Here is a 12,423-nt window from a genome sequence, read left to right on the forward strand (position 1 = left end):
AGACTGAAAAGAAAGTGAAACAGGAGAACTGAAAAATATTAACAATACACTGTGTTGGGCCTGTTGGTGCATAGCTACTTGAAAGACTGGGCACAAGGTTACAAATGAGAATAAAAAGAAGTGACAGAAAGAATAGGTTCTTTCTGTCCCTTCTTGTTTTCTTCTCGTTTGTAACCTTGCACCATGTCTTTCAATATGAAAAAAATTGCCCATCTAATACAAAAGATTTTCTAGCAGCTGCTGTAAAGTTCCCTGCATATTAGGAACCTAATGTCGCGAATCCATTTTTCAAGCAAAGCTTGTATTGACTTGCCTGTGTAGCTGGTGGTGTTCCAAAAAGTTCTCCTCACCCACAACTGGCACACGCGCACCAAAAAAAAATGCACAGCTTGGACTAAGTCGCGCAAGGCTAGGTCACAGCAGAGCTGGTGGGCACCTAGCTGGTCTAGGCTTGGTTAAACTTTTACCCTCTCACTTGTCTCTTTCCCACCCCTTGCTATACTCTACTATACATGGTGTTATGCTCGCTCTCTTTTTTTATCTTTCTTTTTTTAGCCAGTGTCTTTCTATCTCTTTCTGTCTGTCTTTCTATCTTTTTCTCTCTTCCCTTTCTTTCTTTTTTTCCTCTTTCTTTCTATGTCTTTCTCTCACTCTCTATGTAGTTGTTCTCTCGCCTTCTTTTTCACTCCTCGACCATAACAGCTCTGCTGTAAAACTCCTATAGCATATACGTGCCACAGAATTTGGCCTAATCCCACTACTCACCACACTGCTCCACAAAAAATTAACAAGGGAACACACGGGCGGCAAACACCGATTAGGGGCCGCACATTTCAGCTTCTCTTGTTAACCATCTGTACAGAGTACTTGGGTGGTGATATAGCGCGTGCCATTTCATGATGATGATAATTTTCTTTCTGCGACACACGGCAAACCTCAACCATAACGGCTCTGCTGCAAAATAAATAAACCAAAATAAATTTTCTTTCCAGGGCTGGGTTTTGAACCCGGGCCCCCCACTGTCCAAAAGCAAGTGCCTTGAACACTAGGCCATGCGCCCATGCTTGCCCAGTGTGAACTGAACTGAAGCATATTAATGTGTTCTGCCGACGATGCAAAAAAACAATTGGAAAGCAGTGCACTTGCTGTGGGCGCTTCATTGTAATGTTTCGTGTTGATGGACTAAAGCGATCTTGCTGAACAACGCGTAAGGTCGATATCAGGAATTGCACATTTCAGGAAAATTGCGGCTTCGAGAAAATTGAATTCCTAAAGCGTGTTTCCATTATTGCGTGATGGTCCTTTCGTTGGGCCATTCTGCAGGCTGACGAACGCTGGAAAGAACATGAAAGACGCCATGCCAATTCCGTCCGATAACAGCGTTCCGGGGACGGTCACTACCTATAAAGAAAGGAAAGCAGTACGTCAGGCACACCCAATGCCAAGCTTTGCTTGCCCCCCATTTCCCCGATTGGGGAAGGGCTCCTGCATTTTTTTGTATTTTTAATCTATAAAGCTATCCAAATTTTGTAAACATTGTTATAGCAGAAAATTTCCGCTTAGGATGCGGCTTTACGTCCTTGAGAAACCTTCGTCAAGTTCTTGAAAACCCTTGAATTTGGTCTATCAGAACCTGTAGGAACCTTGTTATAAGGATGCACTATTATGTTCATCCTGATAATAGACTTGTCTACCAATTCAGTGATAGTCATCACTGTCATAAGCTGTTTATTGGCATTTGAGATCATTGTATTTAAGGTATCCTCAGATACCCTCTCCTTATACTGATTGCAGTTTTTATGGTTTGCTGCTCAACAAGAACAACCTTGAATTTGTACATTTTATTGTACCATGTAGACGTGAAGTTTCGACATGAAGCATGTGGGATTGGTATTTCACTAGGTTCCGAGGTGGCTGGTGGCGAGCAGGCCTTTGAGGATGTGGCGTACCTGGGCTGTGCAGCGATCAACGCTCCACGTAGTGAACTGGAGATCCAGCGCAACATGGCCATCCTTAATGATCAGTCCCCGGAACAGCACATTCAGGTGGCGCTAGTAGTGCCTCCAGACTCTGAAGGCGTTGTCACGTAAGGACATATTTCATCTGTGCTTTTGAAATGAAAGAGGCTCTAAAGGCAAACACACTCAGGTTAAACAGACAAATTACTTTCTAGACATGTTTTGTCAGCAAACAAATGTTTATCTGTTAAAAAAAATAGCACTTTGAACTTTTCACTTTACTTGGTGTGTAAAATTTGAGGTCTGCAATGTTGTTGCCTTAACATTCCAAGCTGCACACTTGTTAGGTTATCACTGGTCACCACACTTGCATCAGCAACATAGGCAGCCACCCACCTTTAAGGGGCTCTCACCAGGTTTGTACATTACAAACAAACAAGCAGGGCACTTGAATCATGCAGTGGCAATCATTTGTTGTCAACGTTCAAGGGGCCATGCTTCTTAAGTAATCATAAAATTACCACACTACTATTGGACTGCCTCATGAATCTTGTATGCAAAAATTCAAGTCATTGAAGTATGAGCAAAGAGGTGGTTGTCGCACCACTGATCAACTTTCTCCTTTTGTGTCCACTAGCAAGCTGGAAGCTGAATAGCAAGGATTACAGGGTGGCAAGGCCCTGTTCAAAAGTTACATTGGCACATGTCACGGCCTTTGACATTTTCTTTTTCTTTGTTCTTTTTTCCCGCCGTGTTGGCCACTGCTTCCAGTTCAGGCATGTATGGCATTCGCTTGACGCGAGATTCTTGGGCTCCTTTGCGTCACTACACACTTGGAGGTATGTCACCCACGGAGACTTGTGGGAGCACACAGTTGTCTGCAGGTGAAAGGGCTCATCATAGCTCACCATGGCAGCCACAATACTACACAATGGACACAGCACGTAGCTACAGTAGCTACATAGTGTTTGCTATGTGCAGAACAGGGCTAGAACGCATGCATGCGCTCCTGTGTACTCCAGTCTGGCCGAGCTGTGTGAGTACATGAGTCGGACTGGCCTTCTTCTGCATCAGCTTGACTGACAGGTGGTGGTGAAAAGCAAATTGGCATTCTGAAGCAGTATTAATTAGCATCGATATAAAGTCATCCCTGCCAGGGTGTCTAGCTTGTGAGGTGCAAAACACTTACGGGCTAACATATGCGGGCCAGCGTACAAGTGGTCCGAGACCATAATATGCACCAGTGAGTATTTATAGAGGGCTCAGTACGAGACAAGTGACCGACTCATGTATGTAATGCTTGAAATAGCATGCATGTAGTACTGTGGGTGATTCCTCACATATTGTAGGTGAAAATGAAACTTTAGCAACTGTCAATAGAGACTGGAAGAACAAAAATGAAATACTGTTACTGTCTTTTTGATATTGCAGAGAGGTATACTTATTGTTTTATAACTAAAGATTAGCAATTATACCACTGTTGAGCCCCTTTATAAGAGATATGCACCAATGTACAGTTCTTGTCCCTTATACAGTCAATCCCAGTTATAACGAACAGTGTTCAATATATCAAGTACAGTAAAACCTCATTACAAGATGCACTGAAAGGACCCAGGAAACTTGTCTCTTGTAACCAAGGTCTCTTCTAACCAAAAATTCTAAAAACACTGAGGAGTGGGACAAGACCACTTTATATATTTCAGTATCAGAGTGTGTTTAACGACATCTACAGTAAATTGCTCAGAAAGGGCGATAGAAGTCATCCATAATATAGTTTGCTTTTTAGTAACTGCCGATTGTATTAGCTTTCTTCTCAACTTCTGGAGTTAAATCACTGCACTTTGCAAGCTTCCATGTTGCTCACAATACCTTTGAAGTTTTCTTAGATACTACTGGCATACTAAGCGACCAGCGCTACGGATGCTGCGATGGAAACTCAACTCGGTGGTACTCTGTTGCAGAGTCGTTGTGGGAGAGCAACAGTGATTTAAAACATAATGACAAAAAGTTAAGTGCAATTTGTAGTCGCAACCTTGCGAGAAATGACATCCGGCTTGAGAACAGAACACAATCAAGCCAAGGGAATGAAAATTGCAGTCCATAGCGGTTGGTAATACGTCAGCCCCATTGTGTGGGCATGTCTGGGTTGTGTCTGTTCTAAATAATGAATAATTTACTCTATAGTGACCTAAAATGTTGCCCTTGGTAACCAAGCATCTTTTGTAACCACATCTCTTATATGTGGTGTTGTTAAACACACGTGGCGAATGTAGGAAAACCAATCAAACCATTTTCATGTCTCTTATAACTATGTGTCTCTTGAAACAGTGTCTCTTGTATAAAGAATTCACTGTATTTCGAAATAGCTGAACGCGCCTTTAACGAATTCCAGCACCTAGTTTGTTATACGAAATATTGTAAAGTCGGACAAAAATGTGCAAACAAAAGTAATGCCATGCCACTCACTGCGCGTAATGTGCTCCAGAAGCAATTTGTCTTGCAATGTGCATTTACTTGCGATAGGCAGCTTATCTTGGTCTGCACTGTGCATCTTGCAACATCAACGTGAATTGCATTTTCAACTCGTGAAATAATATCAACCAACTCAAGTCCACTTCTTTGTATATCAGCATAGTAGCGTTGTATCACATCTGTTGTGGACATTGCTTCAGCAGATGTTGGGCATAGGCGATCGTCTTCCGGCAACGGCGGCTCTTTTTTGTCTTCGATGTCACCAAGCACTACCACATCAGCAACAGTTTCCGCATCCAGCGGGCTTTCAGTCACTGCTGCCTCATCAACTATGTCAAAATATCAGACTTCTTGGGGCACAGCACTCGGAACGCGGGAAAGTTTCTGCCAAGTGGCAGCATACTTGCCATCATCTTCAGCTACACTCTATGCTTTGGCACCCACCCTACACAGTCCAGCATGCCGATATGTTCTTGATGTTACGATGCATCTGATCATCTGGATCATGCCTAGTAAATTTACCTTCAATTCTTCATTCATCCACAACTTCATGAACCCCACGCTGTCCACTAATCATTTGTACAGGGATTTCTCAAGTTCATCGTAGGACGGCTTTCGGATGCAACAGGCATTGGCATTTGGTTGTTCCCATGCATTGGCTTGAATGGCCCCCTTGTTTTTGAGGATTGTGCTCAACGTGCTTGTTGCAATCCCGAAGTGCGCTACAATGTCTCGTTTTCTTTCTTCACGTTGAACACGGCCAGTAATTTCCACTTTGTCGCAAAGTGGCAGAGCTTGCGTCAAGGTCACCGTTAAAGGGATCATGGACCACTTTTCCAAGTAATGATCTAATGACCTCAATATTGGAGTTTATACTGCTTCCCTAATCGATTGCCGCAAAAATTTCTTGAATCCGTCAAGAACGAGTGGAGTTATGGGGTTTGGTGCACGCTCTCGGCGCTTTCTCTCTTTTCTCGTCCCGACAAGTTCACTGGAAGCTACACAGGGAGGGGTGGCATGGGGAAAGAAGTTACATCAGCGCACGTCATGAAACGCGATCGCTGTCCCACTGTGATTTGCATGCGTGTGTGTGGCTAACTGTGTAAAGTTAGCAGACTGAGGAGTGCGGCGCCAGCAAGTGGCGGCACCCCGTGGCAAGAAGCGCATCTGATCCGAATGCCGCTCTCAATTTATGTCGGCTATCGGCCAATGTCTTTTGCGACGCGGAGAAACAGATACGTGACAGCAGTTCATAGCCTTGTCAGCTTTTCGCAGGATGTGTTTTTTTTAAAAAAGCCCAAGGGGTGCTTCATGACCCCTTTAAGGGGAGACGTGGGTCTTGAAAAAAGTTTTTTTATTACTTAGGTTAGCTGAATGAAAGTTAGTACACTTAGTCAGATTTTTCTGCAGATTCCAAATCTCCAAGTAGATTTTTATTATCTGCATTAGAACAAAAGATATGAGATTTCTGAGAGCATATTTCTTACGGTACTTTTTGGCAACTTTGCTTTGTCAAACACAAGAACAAAGTATGTGGCAAGACTGCCAGAGAGCTCGTCTTGCCGATGATGCTAATTTTATTGTTTTCATCAAACTTCGAATGCAAAATAAATGCACGCAAATATGAGCGAAAAATTTTTGCTTCATACACTTTATGATTATTAAGAGTTATCATTTGGTGAACAATGTTGTAAGAAAATAAATAGCATCATCGGCTAGATCAGCTTTCTGGCATTCTTGCCACATACTTTGCTTTTGTGTTTGACGAAAAGAAGTTGCCGAAAATCCCCGTAAGAAATGTGCTAGAAAACGTTGTAGAAACAGCATATCTTTTGTTCTAATGCAGCTATGAAAAATCTACTCACAGATTTGGAATCTGTAGAAAAAATTGAATAAGTGTATTAAATTTCATTCTGTTCACCCAATTATTAAAAACACACTTTTCAAGACCCACGTTTCCCCTTAAAGGGACACTAAAGGCAAATAACAATTTATGTCAGAGTGAAAGCCCAATGTATGACAACTTCTAAAATGGCAATATTATCAACAGCAGTGCCCTACTTACCGAGAAATTAAGCTAAATGTATCACATGATGAGCGCCACGAGTGGGACATTTTCGAAGTGATCCCGATGACGTAGGGAAGTCGGCCTACAATAAATCACTAGTAATCAAACTAGCAGCAGTAAAAAAAGAACATTCCGAGCATCAAAAGACGTAATAAAATGCTGTCGGTCCGTTTCCGCTTGATTCATGGAAAACAAAACCTCCGTGGCGTTGCCATGGGGAACGGCGCGCGTGGTTAAAACGTTCCGTTTTCGCCGAACTGTGCCTCGCCCGTCTCAGTGGTAGTTTCGGGATCGCGTACTGCCGTGCGTGTTTTGCGCGCTCGTGAAAGTCGCTCTGACAGAAAGTTCGACAAAATGCCGCATGCGTGTGATATTGCCGGATGCCCGAATGGTGCACAACGCCAGTGCTGCAGCAAAGAAACCGGTGTGTCTTTTCACTGGGTGCCGCGGAATGAACCCTTACGCTCGAAGTGGCTTAGTGTCATGCCATTGCGTCAGTGTGCTAAACAGTCAAAACCTCTGCGTGTGTGCTCGCTGCACTTTCGTACTGAGGATTACGAGACCAACCGCAACTTGGTGACGGCTTTGAATGTGCCCATCCGAGCAAGTCTTTGCCGCAGCGCCGTTGTTGCTACTGTGGGTCCCGCTACTTCCGCTCGGCTGCCACTAGTGTCGGCGGCCGCGCAGTAAAAGCGGGCAACGTTGGGCACGGCAGCAGTGACGTAGGAGAGTCGTATTTTCAGGCGGGAGATTTGAAGCGCGCTAACGCAATGCGGACCACAAAAAACGTGATTTTATTTCAAAATAAGCACTTCCTTGGCACAAAAGCAGCACTACGAGGTTTCTGGACCGCTATTTCAACAATCAACGTCGACTTAATATTTGCCTTTAGTGTCCCTTTAAGTTACATCGAACGCTGCAGGTATGGCAACACAGGAACGGTCAAAACCATTGCAATGGCACACAAGCACGATGCACAGGCACAACACCAAACGTCTAAACATGAACAAAGAAATTATGGAGTATAAAAAAAAAGTGAGTGCAGTTATCATGGTGCATAGCCATGCAGCCCACATTGCATCACCCTCCATCTCCCCTCTCTTGACGCCTCTTGGCCTGTTATGTTTCTTCTCACGTAGCTTGATCACGTGGTTAGCAGTTGCTGAATAAGAGGGCTGCCCACGAAGAAGCTGTGCCCACTGTGCGCCTGTGGCTGCGCTTTTCACGGGCACAGATGGGCTGGTCTGTGTGCCCGCCAGTCAATCCCAGCTGTGCTCATGCACAGCTTCTTTGTACCCACGAAACAGTCAGCTCCGCGTCCGTTTTCCTCCAATGGCGCTTTCGCGCAGCAGCTCGCTTGACATCACAGAAGCCTACTGCACTCACAACAAAATGTGCACGCATGCTGCACTGCTTTGGCACTTTTCCCTTTAGTGGGACTTCATCAACAACCATTTGGCTTTTGCACGATATTCTGTGGTTGGCACAAGCAAACCATCTGTGACGTTCCTTTCTTCTTTCTCTACCGCCGCTGCAGCATTGGGGCGCTGGCAACCCAGCACGTTGGCACATGTGGGTATGCATCAGTTGCAAGCACTAAGTTGGATATATTCAATGTTCAGTTTGTTATAGAAAGTACATTTCACCTGAATAAAGCAGAGACAGCCTTGTGCGTTCGATATAAAGCATAATTCGTTGTACCTGGGAACGTTATAAATGAATTCGACTGTATGAGGAATCTCTTATACCCCTGTCACACAGCAAATCTAACGTCATTTACAACGAATGACGTTAGGTGAACTTAATGTCATTTTACCTGCCTGCTGACACACGACGAAAACAAATATATAATTTTAAAATGACATCCATGAACTTAGCCCTCCTGAGCCTTGACTTTGGGAGAAATAAAAATGTATTAAAAACTTGCATGTAACATGCGTGTATCCTCGAAAATGATTATTTGTCACTAAAAATCTGCTCCAAGAATATAAAATCAGCCATTTTACACAACTTGGTACAGCTGCACGACAGACACAAACGAAGTCAAACCAAGAACCAATCGAAAACCAACATGGTCGATGATATGACCGGGCGTGGGAACAGTGAACTAAAGCGCGGGAGCACGACTGACTCCCCGGCTGCAGAAATAAGACAGCGGCCGCTAATTCGTGTAGTCAACACCTTGATAACCAAAACACGTGCAATCGGACGATCAACACCCGCGATACAGGCAACAACGACAACAGAGCACAAATGAAACACGGCCGGCGTCCAGCCGCTGTAGTTGTAGTAGCTTTCTCTTAGAAACTTTCACGCGTGCTATTACGTTATGAAACCAGTGATAAGTTAATCTAGTAAAGAATAAGATATTTACAAATAAAAGTTACGTATACATAAGTCAACAGTCATCTCCCTAAAAGGTCCCGGGCGTCGAGACTACGCATTTGGTCTGAAATTGAACGCGAATGTGTTTCGTGAACCCATTCGACAGGAAATGTCGTTTTAATCTAATGGCATTAGTTTCCCCCCCCATATGACAGCAAGCAAATGACATAACAAACGAATGACATTGCCGTCGACAGAGGCATTCCCTAACTTTTGCCTTGACTAACATTTGCATGTGGTGCTCTTTCCCCGCTTTTGTCCGTAGCAGAGCAGAGAGACTGTGACAAGTGCTGCCTTGTTTTATTTTTTAATTTTTACTGCACAGCACATTTGCAATAGTGGCATTACATGTTCAGCTTTGAACGATTAATTACCGTAAAATGCTGAGCAAGCGCCCCCACCCGAGCAAGCGCCCCCTCCCCCCCCCCCACTCCCTGCGACCACTCTTTTTTTTCAAGACGAGTATCGCTTGTGTTAAAAAGAACCACAAGGACGAGTACACTGAATGCGTGTCTAATGTTTATGAAATTCCGTTGTTATGTGGCCGGTCGTATATTGGTCAAACCTGTCGCTGCTTCAATGGTTTGACAGTGACGAGGGAGAATAAAAGCAGTAAATAAACAAAGCATTTCATTAGAAACGTGCATGGGCATTCTTTATTTTTAGCGGCTCTCCCGCTGCATACTTGAATTTCGGTCCGGGACCGAGCAAGCGCCCCCCCTTCAAATGTGGTCTGATTATCCTTCACCGTAGGGGAGGCGCTTGCTCAGCATTTTAGGGTAGTCACATTCCATGGTAGGTAATGTTGCAAGCAGTGCATCTTGCATAGAAGCATTTGAGCATGTGACCTTGACTCACTTTTCAAACTCTGCTCCCTTAGTGAGCAAGGATGCACAACCTCTTGTTTGAAATTTCAACTGTTTATGAGCCCTTTTGTACTGTGTAGGCATTGTCATCATTGTGTGATATTGCACCACACTTGTTTGTTTGCAATGCCCAAACCTGGTAAGGGGCCCTTTGGTTAATTTATTTGTATTTATTTACACACTGCAGCTTAGTAGGGCTATGGCAGGAGTGGTAACATTAAGTTAGCATGAACAGGGCGAACAAAGGCGAACAATTTTAATCAGTTAACCTAGACAAGTGAATGCACGCACAAAGAAAAAAAAAAAAGTATACAGGTAAAACAATTTGCATATCCAGAAGGTACGTATAATTGGCTAAAAGCCTGTTTGATGATAAGAAGCATACCTGCCAAGTCTCCCGGATTTTCCGGGAGACTCCCAGATTTCGGCCATTTCTCACGTTTGTACGGTTGGCGAGAAAATCTCCTGGAAATCAATATTTCCGTGCATGAGCTGGCCACATTAACAAAAATCCAACCATATCCGATCCAGGTTTTTGCGAACCCATTGCGTACAGCATTATGTAAACAAATTTAGGAGGCGTTGATGTAAACGTGCAGTAGAATATCGGTGATACGAAACCGGCTTATTAGAGTTCGTGAAATTCCCCAGCCGAATTTCACTGTGTCCAGTGGGCCAAAATTCGGATGTTCCGAACACTTTTTCCCGTCGCGGCGGGTGATAGTACCGAAACCGTCAAGCGACGGCCGAGAGCAGCGTGCTGGAAGCTTCGGAAGTACGTACGCGGCCAGCGTACACACTGTCAGAACTGTGGTTATCGTTTGCCACAACTGCTGTGGACGAAACCGCGGTCGCTCTTTACACGATCATGTGTGGCGATGACGAAACTGACGGAACTCCGAAAGTGCATGCGCGTTGCTCTCACCGAGTCAAAGCGACACTGCTTTCCATAAGCGCTGCGGACAAAACAGCGGCAGATGCGATCACAGATAGCAACAAGCTACGTAGGTTTGAAGGCACATGCGCTGACAGCGCATGCGGATTGAAAACGGAACTACCGCTTGCCGCAACCACCGCGCACGAAACCGCGGTCGCTATCGACGCGATCATCGATAGCGACTACGAGCTCCGAAGGTACGCGGCTAACGCAGCAGCAGATTAAAGTCAATAAAGTCATAAAAAAGGCACAAAGCGTTTTGGCATTCCTGTCAATCTTTGCTTATGGCTATGGTGGAGCGGACTTTGGCACTTGGTTTTCAGTTGGCCTCAAGTGAATCTCTGACGCGCGCTTTCGCGGCAGCGAGCTGCGCCGTCCCTTTGGTCCGTTCTGTCCCAGAAAGACATACGCGAGTTCTTTCGATGGAATAAATGTTTTGTGCGTACGGATTTTGCTAGTTTTTTGATGATGCGAAATTTCAGGCGATACGAATATTTTCGCTCCCCCGTGAGATTCGTATCGCCGATATTCTACTGTACCTGCATTGTTTGTTTGGCCACTCTAAGCCATTATAAGACCGAAACGCCGATATTTACGCTTACAGGTATAGTGAACTACAAAGTATTCTAGTTCACTATACTTGCGGGGCTGTTCTGGACTGCCCCTCCCCCGTTTCCGAGATTTTTTCTTTTTTAAGAATAGGGAGAAAGAGGTAACCCCCCCCCCTCGTTTCAGAAATCTCCCGGATTCAGATTTCTTGAACTTGGCAGGTATGAGGAGGGATCATTACGGGATAAGAAATTCCAGATTTGTATTGAAAGGGGGGGAAAGACTGTGCTTAAATGTGTTAGCAAGGGAAAAGGGGGTATTCGATCCAAAGCATGGGAACTATGAGTACAGTTTTCTTTAGCAAGTGTGATGTGACTGTAGTTACAAAAGCCAGAAGTAGAGTTAATGACAAGATGAAGAAACATCAGGTACTCTATTTGATAATTCTGCAAAAGTGGTTGCATGTTAAGGGACATCAGTACCTCTGTTTTTGAAGAACTGCAAATAAAGCAAATAATTTTTTACACAGAGATTCAAGTGAACTTGCTTCGCTTCACATTATATTGGTACCACACCATGGTGGTATGTTCAATAATAATGCAAAATCATGTTTTATATAAAAGCAGCTTAGTATCACGTGGAGCCTTAAAGGGGCCCTGCAACACTTTCTGAGCAGGGTCAAAAAGCGCTGCCAATCGGTAGTCGAGGCTCCCGAGAACACGCGAGCCAAATATTATAGCGAAGCGAGCGGCCTGAAATTTACAATAAATTCTCAAAGTCAGCTGAAAATCGCTCCCTCTTCTCTTGACAAATGATGTATCAGTCTGCAATATATGACGCGATTGTCGGCAGTTCCACCATTGGCTGATGTTATAATCACGATAACACCCTCATTATGACCTTCGTTGTTAATTTTGAGTTCAATAAGTAGATAATATGTATGTAATATGCCGTTAAAACACCGAACAAACATTAATATTAGCACTTCCGGTCTCACCGACAGCTCGTCTGCTCGTAGTTGCGTGGTTGCATTTTCTTCACCATGCGCAGTGCCGAAATCGTGAATATTTCTGTGCCTTTGACCATCGCCGGTTGCCGTTGAGAGTGGCAGCCGTTCGAATGCTGCCTTGTCAGCTGGAAACTGCATCGTTGGCACGTTCTCACGACCGACCGAGGCAGCAGCGCAGC

General features: G+C 44.4%; 1 protein-coding gene across 2 annotated transcripts in view; it reads left to right on the top strand.

The window, feature by feature from the left end:
* LOC119402679 (rab GTPase-activating protein 1) overlaps positions 1-12,423 on the top strand; it is a 153,144-nt gene that overhangs the window by 19,940 nt on the left and 120,781 nt on the right. For both annotated transcript variants that reach the window (XM_037669794.2, XM_037669801.2), the window contains exon 4: positions 1,903-2,086. In XM_037669794.2, the coding sequence (XP_037525722.1) occupies positions 1,903-2,086 (184 nt within the window). The remainder of the gene's footprint in view (positions 1-1,902; positions 2,087-12,423) is intronic.

This window comes from Rhipicephalus sanguineus, chromosome 1, assembly GCF_013339695.2.
Source record: "Rhipicephalus sanguineus isolate Rsan-2018 chromosome 1, BIME_Rsan_1.4, whole genome shotgun sequence".
NCBI classification, from domain to species: domain Eukaryota; kingdom Metazoa; phylum Arthropoda; class Arachnida; order Ixodida; family Ixodidae; genus Rhipicephalus; species Rhipicephalus sanguineus.